The sequence below is a fragment of the Genypterus blacodes genome, unplaced genomic scaffold (genome assembly GCF_046128005.1).
Source record: "Genypterus blacodes isolate CSIRO-AG114 ecotype Tasmania unplaced genomic scaffold, CSIRO-AGI_Gbla_v1 ptg000185l_1, whole genome shotgun sequence".
In the NCBI taxonomy this organism is placed as follows: Eukaryota; Metazoa; Chordata; class Actinopteri; order Ophidiiformes; family Ophidiidae; genus Genypterus; species Genypterus blacodes.
Genome location: NW_027466986.1, coordinates 2,093,126 through 2,114,477, shown reverse-complemented (window position 1 = coordinate 2,114,477; position 21,352 = coordinate 2,093,126). Strand labels below are relative to the sequence as shown.

General features: G+C 40.9%; 1 protein-coding gene across 6 annotated transcripts in view; it reads left to right on the top strand.

Moving 5' to 3' along the window:
* Positions 1-21,352, top strand: part of afdna (afadin, adherens junction formation factor a) — an 84,399-nt gene that overhangs the window by 58,366 nt on the left and 4,681 nt on the right. For 5 of the 6 annotated variants that reach the window (XM_076168022.1, XM_076168019.1, XM_076168020.1 and 2 more), the window contains 13 exons: positions 2,339-2,404; positions 3,096-3,169; positions 5,879-5,997; positions 7,339-7,539; positions 7,718-7,809; positions 9,267-9,464; positions 10,370-10,499; positions 11,926-12,331; positions 12,731-12,984; positions 13,103-13,317; positions 13,406-13,585; positions 16,521-16,655; positions 19,002-19,548. In XM_076168022.1, coding sequence (XP_076024137.1) covers positions 2,339-2,404; positions 3,096-3,169; positions 5,879-5,997; positions 7,339-7,539; positions 7,718-7,809; positions 9,267-9,464; positions 10,370-10,499; positions 11,926-12,331; positions 12,731-12,984; positions 13,103-13,317; positions 13,406-13,585; positions 16,521-16,655; positions 19,002-19,548 — 2,617 coding nt within the window. The remainder of the gene's footprint in view (positions 1-2,338; positions 2,405-3,095; positions 3,170-5,878; positions 5,998-7,338; positions 7,540-7,717; positions 7,810-9,266; positions 9,465-10,369; positions 10,500-11,925; positions 12,332-12,730; positions 12,985-13,102; positions 13,318-13,405; positions 13,586-16,520; positions 16,656-19,001; positions 19,549-21,352) is intronic. The other variant, XM_076168021.1, reaches the window with a different exon arrangement.

Here is a 21,352-nt window from a genome sequence, read left to right as displayed (position 1 = left end):
ACTATCTCTGAATGGCTTAGTGAAGACCGGGATGGAGAGATGTCATGTCACTCGTGCTAGCTAATTCATCATCTGCAGTATCTTTATTCTAATTGCATGAGGTATATTCTCCAGTGATTAAAACTGCACACATATATCTGTATCTTTATCCATATCTATAAATATATATATATATATATATATATATATAGAAACTCATTTGGCGATTTCATATATACTATATCTGTGTATATATGAATTATACATATAGTCAGTGAGTGAGTGACACACACACACACTCATTGCACCCGTCATTTCTTCTTTACATGCACACTCTCAGGGAGCCCTGCGTATGCTTCACTGTGTACTGTATATGAACTGTGCTTCATATATGCCAATTAGAATGGCAGATGCCGACAGAAATGTTCATTCATTTAAAAAAAGCTTCAGAAGCTTTGCTTCTAAAAGTTTCCTCCACCAAAATGCACAAGTTGGGGAAGCTATGTTCTTTGTCAATTTTTGCTAAATCGGGGGATTGTAAATTCGGTTGGAATAGGATTATCTGTGTGCAGAATTCTGTACAGGAATCAGTGGCCAGGAGTATAAAAAGTATATTAATTGGTTTGGAGTTAGGAGTTGATTTCAGCAAAGGCATTCCCCAAACGCTGTTTCCACAGTGTTTTTGAAGTGGGAAATTTCTGGTGTTTTTAGAATGTTACTCAAAGTAGAACAATAGTATGAGAGCGCCCCCCGCCCCCACCCCCTTTAGGCTTGAACAATGGGAGGATGTACTGCACCCATACACACATGTTTCTGTAAAGCTGAAGTTAGGAGGTGTTTATAAGGAGTGTGTAAGGGAAAAGCTGTTAGTTTTAATTATAAAGGTCAGAGTTTTATTGGTGAGTAAAGTCTATTTGGGCAGATTTGCATGTAATCATTTGCATCTCCCCGCATGTGGCCGGGCAAGGATATTTAGATCCCAGCTAAATTTGTGGGTTTCATGAGGATATTCTTTACCAACACTACAGATTATCAGTGGCAGCCATACAGTATTAAAGTATGCTTCTTACTTGCTCGCAGTTGTGTATGGGAGCAAGTAAGTACATGGCGTATGTATGTCTATTTTGGGTGTTTGTGCATGTGCTTAGATAGGTAAACTTGACTTTCTGTCCCTCTGCTATTCACACCATTTCTGTAAAGGTTACATCTAGAAGTGATCATGGTACTGTATGTATCCAGTTTTCTGTCAGCAGAATTGTGTGTTGAAATTTAGTTTTGCTTTTATTTCCATTTTTAAGAATGGCTTATTCAGCATTTGATTTCTCGCTCATTTCTCGCATTTGATTTTCTCGCTCAACTGGGAGGATAAACAAGTCAAAATGGTTTAGCAATTGTGTGATGTGATGACACTTTAGTCCAGTGTTAGTCCAAAGTTCACTTAATTAGTCTGCAATCTGGCCCGCGAGACTGATCGCAGCGAAAATTTCAAAGCGCACGCACCAAAAACATGAGAAGAAGGATATGTGAAATTAGGTGAAAAGGGAAACAAAGCAACAGCAACAAAGCACAACCAGTTAGCCAGAGTTACAGGTGCAGCTCAATAAATTAGAATATGGTAGTCTTCCCCATGATTGTGTCTCGTACTGAACCAGACTGAGACAATTTAAATGCTCAGGAAACCTTTGCAGGTGATTTGAGTTGAGTTTTTACACCATGAGTCTACAATAATGAACTTCTTCACAATATTCATATTTTCTGAAATACTGATTTTTTGGTTTTCATGAGCTGTAAGCCATAATCATTGAAAATGAGGCTTGAAATATTTCACTTTGTGTGCAATGAATCTATAATATATGACAGTTTTACTTTTTGAATTTAATTACTGAAATAAATAGACTTTTCACTGATACTGTAACTTATTGAGCTGCACCTGTATGTCTCTTTCGCAAAGAGGGTGGTAACAATAATGTTAGTTCAGGGTCATGTAACCATGAACCTAACTTGGACTTGCATGTCTCGCATGTGGACTCTGCGCATGCCCTTCCTGAGTTGGCCATACAACCAATGAACTGTATATATAATTTTTGGCATCTTTGCTTTGTTTGCATTTGCTTTGAATTGTACAGTGTACGTATAGTGTGCATCTAAATATATAATCTAATTTATATCTTCTGTTGCAGTAGACCACTACTGTACAATTCAGTGCCTGTGTTTGGCTTTCATTCACCTCCTCCAAGCACAACTCAATCACTTAACCTGTTTCGTTTTCTGAAGTTTTAGGTTGAACAGTTTTGAATTGGTTTATTTGCAGATAAACACGGGTAATGTCTCGGTCTCTTTTGTCTGTCTTTGTCTATAGGGTGCTGGTCAGGAGAAACTGGGGATTTACATCAAGTCTGTAGTCAAAGGGGGAGCTGCTGATATTGTGAGTACACACACACACACCTGAACTAAAAAGTACTATGATAAACTTACACCATAGTTTTGGGTCATAGAGTAGAACTGTGACTGTGTTTACTACTTTGCATGCCTTTTTTGTACCTCTGTATAATCCCACTGGAAGTTCCTATTGCCCACCCAGCTGTTCTTGCAGAGGGAAACTCTTGGAATAGGTCTCTTCCTTTTCCTTTTCCTTATACGTTAAGGTTTTCTCGGGAGATAAAATGAGATAAGACTTTATCTATCCCGAGGGAAATTGCAAGTTTTTCCTCATCTTTCCAGAGAGAGTATTGAATTATCCTGATGTTGTGGGCCTGTAAAGCTCTTTGAGACATTGTATGTAATATTGGGCTATACAAATAAAAATTAATTGACTTGAATTTGTCACATCCAGCTGTGATGGCTGATTTGTGTGTTGGTGGACTGGCAAAGTCAGCTTCACTGCTTAAAACCATGAAATTCTGTAAAATGCCACAGAGTCACTTTAAGTGAGGCAGTTTCATCCCATTGCTACTCTCAAGTCTTTCTCTGTTTCATCTGTGTTCTTTTTGGTGTTACATTGAGTGTACCTTTTGGAATACAAAGTGACTCATGAAAAGGTACATTCTCTCAGTGATACCCCAGATAGCTGGTTTCATTCCTGCAATATAGTGACTTGTGTTTGTGTGTGCATACAGGATGGCCGTCTAGCAGCAGGAGACCAGCTGCTCAGTGTGGATGGACGCAGTCTGGTTGGCCTATCACAAGAGAGGTAAGAACACTCGTCCAGTCAGTCATCACGGAAGTTTGTCATTTAATGTAAGGCTTCAGCAAGGTTATTAAAATACCTACTACTACGCCCTCCAGCTCCGCCATGAAGTGGGATGTTGTCTTGACATTAAAAACTACACCAGGAAAATGTTACACTTTGACAGCCCCAATTTTTTTGAAGAGAAGAACATTTCATTTGCTAGAAATCCTTGTTGAGCAATTAACACCTTCCTTGGCAAAAGCCCGTGACCCACTGAAAATGGGTCTGCAACCGACTTTTGGGTCGCGACCCACCAGTTGAGAATCACTGCACTAGACCAGGGGTCTCCAACCTTTTTGCCTCTGAGAGCTACTTTGACAAAATAAGTGTCCGAGAGCTACTCATGTTTAACATTATTAGTAACATTTATCCACATGGCTGATTCTCCACCCAAACCAGCTGAATAAGCGTTTTTTGTGTGTTCTTTTGTACTGAATATTCATGTCATATTAATCTCATAGAAAACAAATCAAATGTTATTACTTATTTAACTACTTTACTAGTACGATACTTTCATATTTCACATTTTCTGTCCGTCCACATATCACTGTTACAATTTCCCTTCACATTCCCTGTAATTCAGGGAATTCCCTGTATTTCATTCACCATTGCTCATTCATATTTTCAGCTGCCTTAAATTCCATTCCATCATGTGTTTCATTCATGTGTTGATATGACTATGTAAGGATGAAAAAACTTATATATAAACTTAATATGGACAGAGATAATTAACTGTGTTTTATCTGACTCCATCAATAAATAAGAATGGCTCTAAGATTTAGTTGCGCTAATTTAGCTTTACAGAGAGGCATGGCACAATAGAAGTGAGATGAATGGTGGATAGTTTACTAACATGAGCTGAAGCTGACATTACAGTTACAGTTGCAATAGCTGAGAGAATGTAAAACCACACAGTTCGTGTCCTGTCAGTACTGTATTTACAATGGTTGCGAAATGAAGTGACATTAAATATAATGATTTACCATTAGATCACATTCTACAAACAATTAGAATATATACAAAGATTTGTGAAGGTTGTAATGGAGAGCACATGGTATGATATGGAAGGTCTGCAATAGGGGTCAGTGTTGATGAATTGTAGGTTTCACTTCAATTTGTTAAAATCATATTTAGGCCCATTTGTAAGGTAGAAACTCCAGAGTTGGATTAATTTTATGTCCATGATTTACTGAATAATTTGTGCTTTACAAGATGATGATATGATTATTATTAACCACTTGTTACAAACTTGGATGAGAAATTAGGGAGAAGAAGCAAATTAACTTAAGGAATGTGGGAACATTTTCAGTGTGCGAGCTGGTGCTCTCTGTAGACGGCGTTAGAAGAGGTGGTAGAAGCAAGCACTCCTAGTTTTGGGAAAGATAAAGACGGAGATACGTGGAACAAATGACAAGACGAACATATGTATGGAGGACTAAAAGTGCCAAAATTAAATAAATAAATACGCCATTAAATAATTAATTAAAAGTGTCAATAATTATTTAAATGTGTCAATAACTCATTAAATGTGTCATTAAATGTGAAATAATTGATTAAATAAAACGAGTCATACAATTTAAAAAAAACATTTAATTATTTCAGTGCACATTTAATTATTTCATAGTTCGGTGTTACAGCAAACCATGAATTAATTTTATCCGTCAACCTCGCCCATCAATGTCGGTGGGCGGGGCTAACGCGAATATAGTCTAATCCACTGCTTTGGTCTGCCTTGAAACAGAAAGTAGAAGAAGTTTTTCTAAACATGGCGGCTGTGTTGATGGAGGATCTCCGTGAACTTTCTAGAGAGTTGGTGAGAGATATTTTAGACCTTGCACAGTATGTGGAAGCAGGACCTGCTGACCCCGAGCATGTAGCGTGTAAAGCATTTATTAAAGCTTTGCATCAATCCATTATCTGGAATCGATTTGCCTTGACTTGATGTGCAGGGTAACCAATCAGGTGTAAGAACCCGCCCTCTAACTTTGACGGGTAAATTTGACAGATAAAATTAATTCATGGTTAGCTGTAACACCGAACTATGAAATAATTAAATGTGCACTGAAATAATTAAAATGTTTTTTTTTAATTGTATGACTTGTTTTATTAAATCAATTATTTCACATTTAATGACACATTTAATTAATTATTGACACATTTAATTAATTAATTACACTTTTAATTAATTATTTAATGGCGTATTTATTTATCTAATTTTGGCACTTTTAGTCCTCCATACATATGGTGTTCTTGGTCTTATTTAAATAATTTGATGACATCACTCCAAAAAGGGAAATTATTTTGGAATCCTGATTCTTGATTAGTAAAAGGTCGAGGTGTTGGCGTGATAGAGGTGACTAGTTCAGATGGATGCTGTGACTTGACTTTTTATTATAGCAAGGAGATTATCATTGTTGAATTCTGTTGAGCTACTTTCTAGATGCTTTCTTATTGATGTGCCTGTCAAGATGATGTTAAAAGCGGCTGGTTCCTCATTTTCAGAATTAAAGTTAGTTCTGGTCACTATGTAGAAAAGTAAACGTTAATTCTTTATTTTGTGTTTATGTTCCATAATCTCTTTTTGGCATCCGTACAAATGCTTATAATTATATAAACAGTTCGTATGAAGCTGCTGTGAATTTGAACTCTTTCTTGATCTCCTCTGATCAGGGCGGCAGAGCTGATGACGAGGACTGGCTCAGTTGTCACCCTAGAGGTGGCTAAGCAAGGAGCCATTTACCACGGACTGGCTACCCTTCTTAACCAACCCAGTCCACTGATGCCTAGAGGTCAGGATTTACACAAAGCACACACAATGCTTTATCTTTCATGCTGATTTCAATGATTTTAAATATAGTTCTTGTTCTTTTAACTAGGGATAATTTTCCCAACTAAATTCTGACCAAATTGGCAGTTACTTCATTAGAGGAACAGACTAGCCCAGAATGTGTTTGTAACCCCAGTCACGTGCGCAAACTTTAATTTCTTGGGGAAGACCACTTGCCAGGCTGGTCTGTGGCTGCCGCTCCCAAATTCCCTAAATTGCATGTTCCAGTGTAGACTGTGGTTATGAATGACCAATCAGGGGGCGTATTCTCTCTTTACTATGTATGCTCATATAACAATAATATATGGACATCTTCACCAGGCAAGGTCTTGGGAATGAATAGGACCACCAAAACCGGGCAAGCACACCTTTTACGCTGGACCTAAAAAAGAGCAAAAATACAATATCCATTAAATAATATGGCCTTAAAATGTTTTTGTTTATTTAAAAGCAAATCATTTTATATTAGAAATGCCTATGTTGTCTACGCTCTAAAAACATACTCATAGACATCTTTCTATAAGCTAACATCTTGCTAACCATCTCCGTGTTTGAACTTTTTTTTGCTCAGGGTTTTCATTAGTATTATTATTCAGGGGTCCAAGCACCAATAGTACTAGAACTCTATTGTTTTTGCTCCAGTTTTTATTTATTTAATTTTTCTTTTGCCAAAAGTGCCCTGAAAGTGATTCCATGGCTCAAACAGTGTGACATGCAAAAACGACATGTGCAGGGTGGTTGCTGGGGGAGATCCATCCAAACTCCAAAATTGGGATGTAACAACCTTAAGGCAGTGCTATGATAAAGCAAAAAGCCTAATAGTTATTCATTGTTACAACAGAGAAATAATCTACCAAACACAAATTTCCGAACTTTTTGTTCGATGTTTATTAACTTTTCCTACTAATTAAATGCTAGAAATTCTCCTCTTTGGCTATTTTTTTGTATAATAATACTACAGCTGCCTTTTAAAAGAGTAATTATCATTCAGTTCCTGGGTTGGTAAATTCATTCATTCATTCATCACTGCACCCGGTTTGTCACGTCGATTAGAACAAATGGCACCAGGCAATCAGTTTCTCTCATTTATACAAACCTGGTACACACCTGTTCTTGCACTTGTGTTGAAAGAGGCAACACTACGATATTTCCCTTTTTGCATGTTGGTTAGCTTTTCTTGAAACCAAAAGTTGTAGCATATTATTATTATTATTATGCAACAAATGATCAAATGTTAAATTAAAGTTGCTTTGATTTTGACTTGCCCCTTATTTCTCTCTTTATTTTATCCTTTTCTGTACAGCATCAGACAGAGGCCGTGAAAAGAATGGGAAAATGCGACCAAAGAGCGAAGGCTTTGAGTTGTACAACAACTCGGTGCAGAACGGTTCTCCAGAGAGCCCGCAGGCAGGCTGGGATTCCTACCCTGAACCGAAGAAGATGAGCGGTGAAGAACGACTTCTTAAGAACCGTGCTGACCACCGTTCCAGCCCCAATGTAGCCAGTAAGACCTTGTTCTTATTATGAAGTTTTTCATGTACACCTTTGTGAACTTAATCTACGTGTCCTCTCCGTGGATCAATATTTGTTATGTGTGGATACCTGAGAGTGGATTATGTCTTTATTCAAGCCTGTATCTTTAAATAGTAATAAAATGACGGCATTTTCAACTCCCTTATTAGATCAGAGCCAGAATCCTGGAGGCAAAGCTGTGTACCCTGGAGGACCAGGCACTAAGATCACCTCCGTCTCCACCGGCAACCTCTGTGCTGATGTAAGTCGTGGGAACAATGTGGTTAGAAGCGTCCTTCTGTGGAATTTTCCAACAGACTGAATAATTGTTATGTAAGCGCTGGAAGGTCCCACTCTCGGCCCAATGACGGTATCCAGATGATGCGGGAAAGTCGTGGTTAAATCACCAATCGGCAGTGTGAAATTATTATCATACATATTTAAATCACTTTTGTTTCTTTAACTCCACAAGATAATACGACACATTGTGACAATTTGAACTCTAATTGGTTGATTCTGATTTAAAGAGATTGCCAATTCTATATTTGGAATAAGAAGTTTCAGGTTTCTAATCGTTAGTGCGGGAATTTGTGATAAATTTGACATTGAATATACGCTCTTATTTACTCTAGAGTTAAGCTATTTGTTCAAACTGGGAGTACTTACATCTGCTAAGAATCATTACCGGCTGGATTTGTAAATCTATGACACGTCCTGGAAATGTTTGGGTTATTGTGAACTGATTGGCAAAACACTCAGGGGCATTATTCCCGTTACACCATACAAAGGTTTTTAGTGAGCTATATTCTTATTAACCCAGCGGTTTGGTTCATATTTTGATGGATGCGTGTTTAATAAACTATATTCTTATTAACCAGAGACGTGGTTCGTATGCCATTAAAAACATGGTTAATCATGTTCTCACCAACTCAGAAGCCTGGTTCGCACCGGGTCATGCAAGTGTGTTTAACAACTGTCATCCACAATTATTCTATTCATTCCAATTCTCTCCCCTATAACCGCCCCGCTGGGTACAATCCGGAAATCACTCAATCAGTTAAGACGCTGAAATGTAGGTCCCTGTAAAATGCTGAAATCATAACACAAATAGTAATCAGAGTAAATCAAGGATAACAATTAAGAATTTATTTCACATCCAACATTTGGATTATCACGAAAATAACAAGGATAATCTTAAATCATGAAATACACAGAAAACTCATACTTGAATTCCCAACACAAAGGTACACCAGAAACATAACATACCTTAGTCTATATCATGCAGCAACGAGCAGGTTAAAGCAGCGTTGCGACACGGGACGATCCTTTGACGGAAAGACTCCTCGAAATTGTCTGTTGGTCTGCCGGAAATACAAACCGAGCAAGACGTCATAAAATTACTATGCGTCTTGTGAAGTTATTGTCCATCCTGTCCTGGCTGTGGTCTCCTGCTGGGTGAGACCAGACTCCTTTCTCTCCTATGTGTACCTGAGATGTTTAGCCAATCGCCGTGATATCATGCTTGCCTCTCACCCAATGACTGCTGGAAGAGACTCAAGCTCCCACAACCTTGAATGGAGTAAGCTGGTATACAGAATGGAGGGATGGAATCTGCCTTATTGTATAAGGTGTCTATGTGTAACAGATGATGGGATTACTAAAAGGACTTGGTGTATAAACTCAACAAAATTTAATTTTTCTTCTGATTTTATTGGTCAGGACGAGCCCTCGTCTCCCCATCCAGAGGCCTACCCTATTCCAACCCAGACCTACCCCAGGGACTACTTCACCATTCCATCCTCCAAGAACCAGGATCGGGTAGTTGGTCCTGGGCAGGGCCCTTCACAGCACTTGCAGGCTATGGAAGATATCGAGCACCTTTCTGTGGTTGACAATACCCACAACAATAACATGCAGGTAGAGCAGCAGTGCACACTAGCTGGTTGAAGCTACATTTGGTGATGAAGTAATTTCTGGAATATTGCTATTGAGAGGCGCCCTCTGTGGATTCACTGAAATCTTTGGGATTGGTACAGAGTAATTGTTCAATCTGAAATTAACTGGAATATGTTTTGGCTAATTTATTTTATGGAATGGTAGTAGTAGTTGGATGTAAATATGTTTTGCTTCTCTGAACTGTAAAATAGAGAACAAAAGTCCTGTTCCTTGCCTTCCACTCTTCTCACCTTGGCTGTATTCCGACCTTACTCCTTTGGAGCCCTAGATTTGTTTGGACATGTAGGAACAATACAATCACAATTGGGTCCAGGCCAAGTCAATCTAGGGAGGGTGGTCTCCGAAAACTTGCACACACTCACACAGGAGCAGCTTCTTTGCAGTGAGAATGTAACAGATTCATTTAACAGATACAACTTACTTGCTGTACTGTATATGCTATGAAAAAGAGATCGTGATGACGCCTAGGCTTATAAATATTATAAATATCTAACCAAGCTTACCTGATGTGTCTTCAGAAGAGACATTGTTGGGTGTGGTACATGTCGTATGCCTCCATCAGAGGGCGTCTTTTCATAAGGAGGTGTCTTGAGGCAGTACATCTTCAGATGAGATGCATCAAGACATTGTTTTTGACACATATAAGTTATGCTTGCTTAAATTTAATGTATTGTCAATTTAACTAATATTGGTAAATCAACAAGACAATAGCAAGTCAAGCAATTATGAACACACTTCCCTTTCTCCTGCTGTTCCTTCTCTCTTCCTGCCATTACAATTTCTCTCCTTCCTTCCATTGCCTCTTACTTCTCTGCCTCTTTTTTAATCTTATCTTATCTTTCTTCATGATCTCTTCTGTCTTTCAGCGTGTTACCCACTCCCAGGAGGAGCTGTACCCCACAGCCGGAGGTCTGAGGCCTGACGAGCGAGTCCAGCAGCACTACCAGCAGGAGTACCAGCACCGTGACCTGGACTACCAAAGAGGTTCAGCAGGGGGTAAGGGCAGCTAAGCAAACAACTAAGATGGGAAAAAGAGGAGAAGGAAAGCGAGATGACAAAGGAAAAAGTATTGTATGAAATTACAACACATAAAATTATTACAGTATGTAAAAAGGTATTGCATTTAATTTCTTAACTCGTATTTTCAACTCTTATTTAGTCTTTTAGGACCTCAAAACTCTTCTAACATAGCTTCTGTCTAAAATAGCTTCTAACTGAAAGAATAAATGACATTTGACATGACAATGAGCATGCAGTTATGAGACATTTTAGAGAGTTCTTTATACACAGAGAGACGAAGAAAAGAAAGAGAAAAATGGAAGAAATATTAATGAGACCATGGAAATGAATTACACATGTGGACTAGATGCAAAGAAACGGCGACTTGAACTAGTGACTTTGACAGTCGAGTTGTACAGGTGGTGAATAATAACCTTGTTGCTGATTAATAATTCTGTACCAGAGTGATAATAATGAAGCCAAATCTCTCACTGTACCATTTTCATCCGATCTTTCCCAATCCTGATTAATTTCCTCCCATTCCCACCCACTCTGAATGTGTTGCCTTCTTTTCCAGACTCTCATGATCCCAGTCCTGTGTTATTATGACTATTACAGAGCTTCTTCCAAATGATCCTGAGTAGATCTAAATATAATTGCCAGTACTTTCAAATATCAGTGTGATATTGTACAGGTTTCTGCACTGATCACATGCTAACTAAATTTCACCTGACAAATTTCATGATTCCGTGCAGTCCAAAGAATTCTATGTAACAGCACCCACTATTTGTGTTCAATAATTTACTATGGGCACTGAGGGATGATGTCTGAACCAAAATAGCCCGCGATAGGAAAAAGGTTCCCCACCCCTGCTCTAATTGGTCGCAGGGTTTTTGCTGGAGCCAATCCCAGCTGTCAACAGGCGAGGGCGGGGTACACCCGGGACAGGTCGCCAATCCATCACAGGGCACACATAGACACAAACAAGGACTCAGTTTCACATTCACACCTATGGACAATTTAGAATCACCTCATTAAGTCGCATGTCTTTGGACGGTGGGAGGAAGCCGGAGCACGTGGAGAGAACCCACGCAGACACGGGGAGAACATGCAAACTCCACACAGAAAGTCCCAGATTAAGGATATGTATCGAGTTGTTTTATTCTTCGAATGTAATGTTAACACTATTTAATAGGTTATTAAACAGTATCAGACCTGGATTGTGATTGTAAATCCATTTACTCAGACATATGAATGTGTCACCTAATTCTCCTAATACTTCAATACTAAAATACTAAAATGTCGCCTTAATCACAGTACAGACAAAACAATATCAATTTATTGTGCATTAACATGTGGAGTCTGCAGTTGTGGGAGGAGTGTCTGCATTTCCACAGGTGACAATGTTTGTTTTTGTGTTTAGGTGTGGGTGGGGGCGATCTCTGGGCTCCACAACAGCAAGTGTCATCCTCCTTGGAGTCATCTACATCTAGCCAGGAGCAACTCAATTTCTCAGCCTCCTCCTCTTCCTCCAACAAGACCCAGAATCAGAAGACTGGACCGGGCCGCTGGAAGACTCCCAACGCGCCTCATTCTGTGCAGCCACATTCTACTCAGCAACCGTCCCGCTCTGATCTGCCCCCTCCTCCTCCTCCACCACCAGCTCCTTACACCGACCCATACGATCCCTATGACTCTCAGCCTGATCTACCACTTCCACCACCTCCTGCTGTCATAGCGGTAACAGCCCAGCAGGCTGCAGACCGCAAGAAACGTGAGGAGCAGCAGCGCTGGTATGAGAAGGAGAAAGCTCGTCTGGAGGAAGAAAGGTAAGAGTTGTTTGAAATGGTGCCCTCTCTAGGCCACTGATGTAAATATTCACTTTTAATTTTTCAACAAAGACATGTTCCTTCCTACTTTAAGATTTAGAAAAAATTAATGAATTGTTTGGTAGACCACATAAAAGCATTACCATTAACAATAAACAAATGTGGAAGGAAATGTTTAATGTCAAGGAAAAGTTAATCTTAGGCAAATGGACTTGCTAGTTAAGGCTTGAAGAAGTTTCACCTCTCATCAGAAAGACTTCTTCAGTTCTGACAGACTGCTGGGGATTCCAAGGATTTGACCTCTGTTTCGATGTCGTCAGGGTCGTTGGTGCTATTCACTTCAACTGTTAACATGATAAAGTTTACAATCACTATTTTTCTAATTATGATATCTCCTAGAGAGAGGAAGAGGAGAGAGCAGGAGAGGAAGCTGGGTCAGATCAGGACCAACCCTGTTATGCCTGTCCAACCTCACAACAACGGAGGAGTCCTTCCTCCTCCTCACCATCAGCCCGCTATGGCCCTGATGTCCACACCCCAACCTTACCTCCCCCCACAGCCTCAGTCCCACCCTCCCCCATCCCGGCCAGAGATCTTGGCAAGCCTGCCTCGATCAGCCATTCCTGCTCCTTCCAGTGCCGCCAACTCTGCCGGTGATTTATTTTTGTACTGAACAGTCTTAAATTGATTTTTTCGTTTAAATATTTTTATACTATAGCTAGGGTTATTGAAATATTGAAATACTCATGATTCACTTTAATGTTACTGTAGGAGTGGACACAGTCATCAGGGAGTTGCTACCGCAGCAGCAGCCACGGACTATTGAAAGGCGAGACCTGCAGTACATCACCATCAGTAAAGAGGAGCTGACATCCAGTGACAGTCTGTCCCCAGACCCCTGGAAGAGAGACGCTCGAGAAAAGGCCGAAAAACAGCAACAGCTTCACATTGTTGACCTTCTGGACAAGGAGATCCAGGAGCTACAGGTGTGTAACATACAAGGCTCCTCCTGTGATATGTATATATAGTGTCACGGTAGTAAGAGTCTGTTCAGAAATAAACTTTGTCTCTCAGGCAAAGCCAGAGCGAACAGCAGAGGAGAGCGACCGCCTCAGGAAGCTGATGCTAGAGTGGCAGTTCCAGAAACGGCTGCAGGAGTCCAAGCAGAGTGATGAAGATGAGGAGGAGGAGGATGATGAAGACGTGGACACTATGATGATCATGCAAAGGCTGGAAGCTGAAAAGCGAGCCCGGGTGAGATGGTGGTGGGGATTTGAGGGTAATGGACAAAGAGATAAGAAACATGGCAAAGGAAGAGGAAAAATGAAAGAAATGGATTAGGTTAAGAGAGACACCAGCGAAAAATAAAGGAAGGTTTGAGTTTAAGATTATAATCATGCAGCAATTCAAAAGTCAACAAAGGCAACAACGAAGAAGAATAAAAGAAAGTAGAAGAGTGGGACAAAGTGAATGTTTGACTTGCTTATCAAGTAATATCTCCCATCACTTGTTCATTGTTAAGTACAGAACGAAGGCAGATCCATAGGAAAAGGGCCAGATGGGGAAAACCAGTCTTAAAATGCTGTTGAAAAACCAGAGTCCCCAGTGCTCCCACTATGAATGACCTGCAATGTGCATCTGCAACATGCTTCTGTCATCGCTTCACCATGCTGAGCTGCTTAAATCTAGGTGGCTGAAGTGGTGGTCCGGGGGTTGAGCAGATGAGGCTATTATGCTGTGTTGACATCATATAAAATATCTGACTTTTACAAACAGGCAGAGGCTGCAACTTTGAGGTCTTTGTGTGTTCAGAGTTGATTGAAACAAAATGTGCTTTGATTTGATCAGCTTTCCACATGCTTATGCAGTTACTCCTGAATTGAACCAGATATCTTGGAAGTTGTTGAGACCTCATTCTCCTGCAGCGAGACGAAGAAGTATCGCCTCATTAATTTACCTGAGGCGGCAATTATTCATATCGCTCCTCTTCCGATCCCGGGGCGCGCTCCCCACTTTGGGAATCACTGTCTTAATATGATAATATGTTATACAATCTAACATGACTTCAAAAATGGGAAATGTCATGGCTGTCAGATGCTGGTGGCTTTCACATAGAATCAGATTGTTTTTTTATCTTCAGTTTGTCCATATTGTTCAGTTTTCTTAAAGAAGAAACCCATTAATTCTACATTTCAAACCTGGTTTAACACTTGAAGACACTACTCCATTGTCAAACTTTAGGATTGCCATGCCAGACAGGGCATGGCAGTGTGTGTGTGTGTGAAATAGTTGCTGGTTGCAGGATGAGTGTGATGTTTGCGTTTGATGGCAGTGAACGTGGATGGAGGAATTGGAAGTATGTGTTTAAAGCCTGAGGTGGTATGTGGAGGAGCATAGCTGATAATATTGACGATTGTAAGAAACTTTAAATTTTATATAATTGATTTTTTAAACGTTTTTCATGTCAGGTTCACTAATACAAATAAAAGCAGTGAATTCAGGATTATTTCTCTGGTGTAGATAAACCTATAATTACTCCCTGGTCAGTCCTGTGTGAGGATGGTATAGTATATAGGGTTTAATCAGTTTATTGACATTAACCAGCTCAATCAAATCTCTTCTACACCTCGCTTTTCTGTACTTGGGTATTGCATTACTTCCACCTTTTCTCTGTTTTTGCCGTCTGTCAACCCTCTCTCTCTCTCAATTCTCTTCTTCTCTTTAGCAGCAGACTGCTGTCCCAGCTATCTCAGTTCTAGATTTGGTATGTTCTTCCTGTATGTTAACAAGGAGTATACTCCTCCTACCTTACATCACTTCCTGTTTTCTGTCTGGATTCCCCCCCACCCCACCCATGTTTCCTTATTTATTTCTCCCTACGCCCATGCATATGGACGAATGCATTGGAATTGGGCCAGAGCTAGAGACGAGGCTGGGCCATGATTAGCTGGCCTGGGATGCTTAAAACTGTTTGGTTGGAGTAGCTCTCCATCTCTTTGTCTACTCAAAACAAGCCTGCTGCTTAATATGAATCCTAAAAGGTCTGACTCTGAAAGTGCCCCATTTAACCTGGACATATTGTGTAGTTGTTTGAAGGCTACAGAAAGTCAATACTTCTTATACCAGAAGACAAAAACAGAAAACAAAATTAGTTTTTAAAAATAATCAAAAATCCTTTTGAAATGTTAATTCCGTCTTGATCAACATTGAAATTGATTTTCACCACAGAAAGTTCAGTTTTGTTATTCCAAGCCTCCATGTCAACGTTTGTGCAAATCAAATCGTTCTTCCTTATGTTACAGCTATTTTACTGTACTTGCAAAACTGAAAGCTGAGAACCAGGGCTTGAGGGTTATATTATAAAATAATAAAGCGTCTTTGACATCCACGCCTGTCCATACATAGGGAGTTGTGGAGCGTTATGGTTTGGTGTGATAGTTCTAGTCAGCAGTGATGTTTTGAGTGCATATGGAGGTGGCACCTGCATGGGTGTGTCAGATCAAGATGAGTGTGTTAGTCCTGTAAGCCCCCAGCGTTGCCTGTGCAAGGCTCAGTGTTGTGTGCCATCCACAGATTCATCAATCTGCTCCTCATCCATTCATTTGTGTGTCCAGCTGAGCTCATTCATGTTCACACTGTTCAGCCTAAGGACAGTGTGTGTATTTTAAAATATTAAATTGATATTTTGTCATTATGTATTTTCAGCAGCCTGTAGCTTGCAGTTACTTTAGAAAACACTTGATTTAGTCTTCCTCTTGTGCACAGTGGAACCATTACTTTAATGTTAGCACGCAGACATATGCATATTCAATTAAATCAAGTCAACCTTAAGTAGCTGGAAGAGCGGCTGTCCTTGTTTTGACCTGACCTGGTGCAGCTTTTGTTGTTGCATGTTGGTGTCTGCATGCTCAGCAGTGTGTCCGCTTGTTCTGTGTGTTGCAGTGCACACTGCTCCTCCCTTCAGGAGCAGTTTTATGAGACAAATCTACTCGGTCAACGTATTGACTGAGTACCGTGTCCGTGTCCAAGAAGTTCACAGTAGCCGTTGGATATTGATACAAACTCATTGTTGGTGTATGGATTACCATTAATGTGGTGATAATTGTTGTTCTTGTTTTCACGTGTGCCTGTTCTTGCATGCCCTTTGGCATGTTCTGTGTGTCTGTGTCTGTGTGTGTGTGTTGATCAGTTGCAAGATGAGGAACGACGGCGTAAGCAGCAACTGGAGGAGATCCGTAAACGGGAGGCAGAGGAGCGAGCAAAGCAGGAGGAGGAGAGGCAATGGAGGGAGGAGGAGAGAGCCAAACGAGAGGCTGAGGAGAAGGTCTGTCTATCTGTGTGCCTGTTAATGAACCATATGAGATGAAATATAGCATTGCAAACACCACCAGATCACCACAGATGATATTTCTGCCAGTTCTGTGGGAGCGCTTCAGAAGAAGAAAATAATCTTTTTAAGGGTAGGATTTTGCATTAAATACTGATGGTCAGAATCATCCTCAAAATATCACAAATATTATGTTTTTGACACTTTTCTCTGTGTGGAAAGGTTACCTCAACCACTAAATTACATCAAAACGTACTCAAATGAAAATGTATTGATGTATTGTAAGTAAGTAAGTGTTGTTCTTGAAGGACCAGTGGTCTGACATTCTGTTAAATCAAACATAACCACAGTTTTCACCACAATGTCATTATTCTAGTGTATATTTTCTTTTACAGCTGTCAGACCACTGGCTGTTTAAAAATCTGTAAGGCCATAAGTAAACACATTCTAACAGTATTGATCGTTTAGGGCCCATGATTACAGGGTTTTAGATTACAGTTTAAAACTAGTATTATTTTTTAGGATTTAAAGGGGACTTATGCTGATTACTATGTTCTATTTTAATGAATGAGTCTGTTTAAAACACCTCGTTCTGAAACAACTTTGCTGCCCTTTGCAGTGGGCTGTTTTTAGGTCCAGTTTCCTTAATGCTCTGTTCTGATTGGTCAGATGCATCAGGCCTGAGATGACTCCACCTGTGTGGTTGTGTTTGACCAGGCATGATGCGTTTGAATTCTAAATTGTTAAATATTGATCTATGGGTTTGTCTTTGGATACATTTCTATAGATGTCAATCTGAAGTTTTAACTTATGTTACAATATAAACACAAGAGAAAACAATAAAAGCAGATCATGTCCTCTGTAAAGTTGATATGTCTGGGGACATGTATAGTACAAAGTAGATATATTCAGTGGCCCCTTTTTCAGATATACACATCCATATTTTGAGGATGATGATTGTAAGTGCAGTGATTATCCTGCTGTTGGATGTTTATTGTAAAGATGTTGGATTGCAAGTCTTCACTCTGTGCCCCCTCACCCTCACTCTGTGTGATATGTGTTACTGTGTCATGACTTGTGCTCCCACCCACCTTAAGCATGGGACTCTCATCGTGCTGTTATTGGTTCTTGTCTGTGTATGTCAGGAAATTTGAGTTTTGTACTCATCTTCAGTTTGTTGGGAACCAGTTCTGATTTTGACGTTTATTATTTGTACTATCATACCATCCAGCATTGCTTGAGAAAACATATGAAGGAATGCAGCCCACCCTCTCACTGCCCTACAACCTCATGCTTTGTATTCAGTTCGCACACACAAGCAAACTACACCCACTTCATACCAAGTTCCAGCCATCCATAAATTTCAGTCACCCACCCACTCATTAACCCCTCGCACTCGGTAATCCCTCTCAGTTTCTCCAGATTCCAACTGGGTTTATTCATCTCCAGCAGCCACAGCAGTGTAAATTGCACATTAAGTTTATCAGATTTAGGCCACACAGGACCTGGACTCCCCTTAGCCCACAACAGAGTCTCCCACATGAGAATGGACCAAAAATCAAGAAGATTCTCTTACAGCATCAAGACTGAGGCTGACCAGGACACCAGGCTGGCAGGGCTCCAAACCCAGATAGCCAAATCACCACTCCCACCAGACTATTACCATACATCAGAAGCTCATGTATTAAGAATAATCAGAACTGAGCCATCATACGGAGAGTGGCCAGGGACCCAAAAAGCTTCCACATACCATATAGTAAATCATTAGGTAGACCAGAGGCCCAGGCACATGAGGACATCTGCAGAATATTGTGACTTTGATACCTTCACATTTTGAATAGTCATTTCAATAAGCATTAAAGGCTGTTACACAGGGGTGCAATTTAGTCATTAAAAAATATTAGATACATTAGATATGTGTCTACACATTAAGAAAATGTATACACACATACATTTCAATGATAGCAAAAAGTATTAAATACCAGCCCTACAAACATGGATACACCTAGTGGTGATGGAAGAAGAGGTGGAGGCAACCGGCGCTGTGTATTCTTGGCTAATTTACATCAGTGTCCTGTCAGGTTTGGAATGAATATGAAGCAGGTAGAGCAGACCGTTACACAACATCCTGTCAGTGCTGGTGGACTTGATTTGTACTTGGGCTCTGTATAGTCTGTAAGGTGGCCTAGTCAGAGTAGATCCACCTCAGCACCGGGATCATTTGGATCCTATTAGACTGAATTTCTTGACTCATTATGTCTGTAGATGATAGCCAATTTGTGTCCATAAGTAAGGTGGGAGCCAATGAGACGAGAGCTTACTAACAGGTTGTCCCTCCCCTAGAGGAGACAGGAACAGGAGTACTACACTCGCCTGGAGGCCGAGCGTCGCCGGCAGCACGATGAAGCCGAGAGAAAGCTGCTGATTCCAGATGAGCCGGCCGGTCTGTATCGACCCCCCCTGCCTCGGGAGTACCAACCCGTCCCCCACAACCCTTCTAACAGCCCCCCACCCCCACCACAGAGAAACACCTCCTACCTCAAAACCCAGGTTTCCTCCCCCGACATGCTCTACACCGCCAAGTTTGTCTCCTACACGGGCGAGGAGGAAGACGATGAGGAAGGAATCGAAGGCACCAAAGCTGGCAGTGGTGGCAGTCAATCAGGTCAGGTGAAGCTGTCGGCCACCAGGAAGTCGTACGGCGACCTTCCGACTTCTGTCTTACCCAATAACAGCAAGCCTCAGCCGCCGCCAATTGCGCGCAAGCCCCGTCCGCTTTCCGATGGCATCTTCCTGTCTGGCACATTCCAACCGCCAGCCAACAACTCCAACAGTACAGGTCCCTCCCTACCTGCCAAACACGGCTCACTCACCCCAGGAGGCTATAAAGGTAGAAACAGAGAGAGGAGAGAGGAGTCAGGCTCCCTACAGCGCCCTCTACAGCTCCCACACCTCCCTCTCATTCACTCATCTCTTCATTGTCTAGACACTCCTTCAGTGTTTAGTGCTAGTTTGTCTTTGTTTTCCCCTTGTTTTTCACTGGAGAGGTGTACTGACCTTTCATTTCCACCGTCGACTTTTTTCTCTTTTTCCTTGTTTGTCCAAATTTATCTTTTTTTCTGAAGTAGCCAATCAAAGTTGTTTTATATTTGGAAAATTCTGTGCCTCCCTGGAAGCAAATAATTCTTTTTAGTACTAAGCTTTAAGTTTATTTTATTTGAACACCTCCTCTTGTCCCCAGTAATCTCCTCGTCTTCTTCTAATCACTCCGATCAGCACTAGCGTGCAGTAAAAGCAATCGATGATCACGTCACCACTTTTTGCTGCGGATTGAGGCCCATCAGAGCCAATCATAGTACTGTTGGTGTTGTCGCTCGCCGCCTACTATGTGTCTGGATGGTTGATGCTTGGGATGTAGGGTGTGGCCAATTGTCAGTCTGCCTGTCTCCTGTGTCCGTGGCCCTGCTTAGTGGTGTTGGATTTAAGGAAAGGAGACACACACTTCGCTTTACCCATCAGTCAATCTATAAAGATCTGCTCACTCATACACAGCAGCAGTGCATTGAGTGAGTAACATCTCATTTGTCTGTGATGGTTTTACAAGATTCTTTTGTCTGGAATCAAGCTGGATCTCACACCGAGCTGCTTCTGCATAACTATTCCTGACTAGTAGGACAGAAAGTTCCTTTATCAGTGCCAAATGCTATTTCAAAGCAAATGTTGAAGTGTGTTCACACTGAAGAGCTGTCACCGTTCGTTCCTGCAGCCAAAAATACAGAAGAAGTACACAAATATTTGCTGTACAACTCCTACATTTAAACAGATAATAGCAGCAGGACAGCATTCTAGAATTTCAAGTAAAAGTAGTCTTTGCATGGATTTAATGTGTCAATCTAGTGATATATTGACTGAAAATCCCCCAAAATTGAACGAAGTCAAAAACCTTGTATCTCCATTTTGGGGGATTTCTATGTCTTTTGGAGGATTAAAAAGATTACAGGTTTTCAAGAGTAAATACTCTCAAATGAAGTTGTTAAACTGTGTTGTTCATAGGAAACAGATAAGTGGAGAAGAAATGTTTGCACATTTTTCCACAGTAACGTTCAAAATGCCATCTCTTAGCCTTAGCCATCTCTTCCATGGCCCAGGTCCCATCTATCAATCAGATGGAATTGTAATGTGGTTGGCTTTTGAGACTTCCGGCTGGCAGCTCGGCAGAGGTACAGCTGTGATTTCATGACTTTTGCTCCAGTATTGACCAGCCACAGACAAATAGATGTAGGAATGCAGCATATAAGCCTGAGCTTCAATGAATGGCTGCCTGCACCATTGAACTGCTCCTCCATACCTGCTGCCTAAGAAACAATAAAACATAATCAGGATCTTGTGAGGATGTCCCATTGCATTCCTCACTCAAACTCAGGAAACAGTCCCAATAACACCCTGAGAGACCCACCCACCCACCCACTCACTCGCCTCCCTCACAAATCAAACCTGTTGAGAAAGCTGCATGCTTCACTCCTCCTGACATACATACTCATGGTAGTTGCTCAGTATTGCACTCTGACTGGCAACAGCTCACCGCAGTAACCAGCTTGATGTCTATTGCTTTTCACTGCCTGTGCTCAGGCTGCACCCAGCTGACGGCCTTTGTTTGTTCGATGTGTCTTTGCTCACCTTTCTTGTCTGTCTCT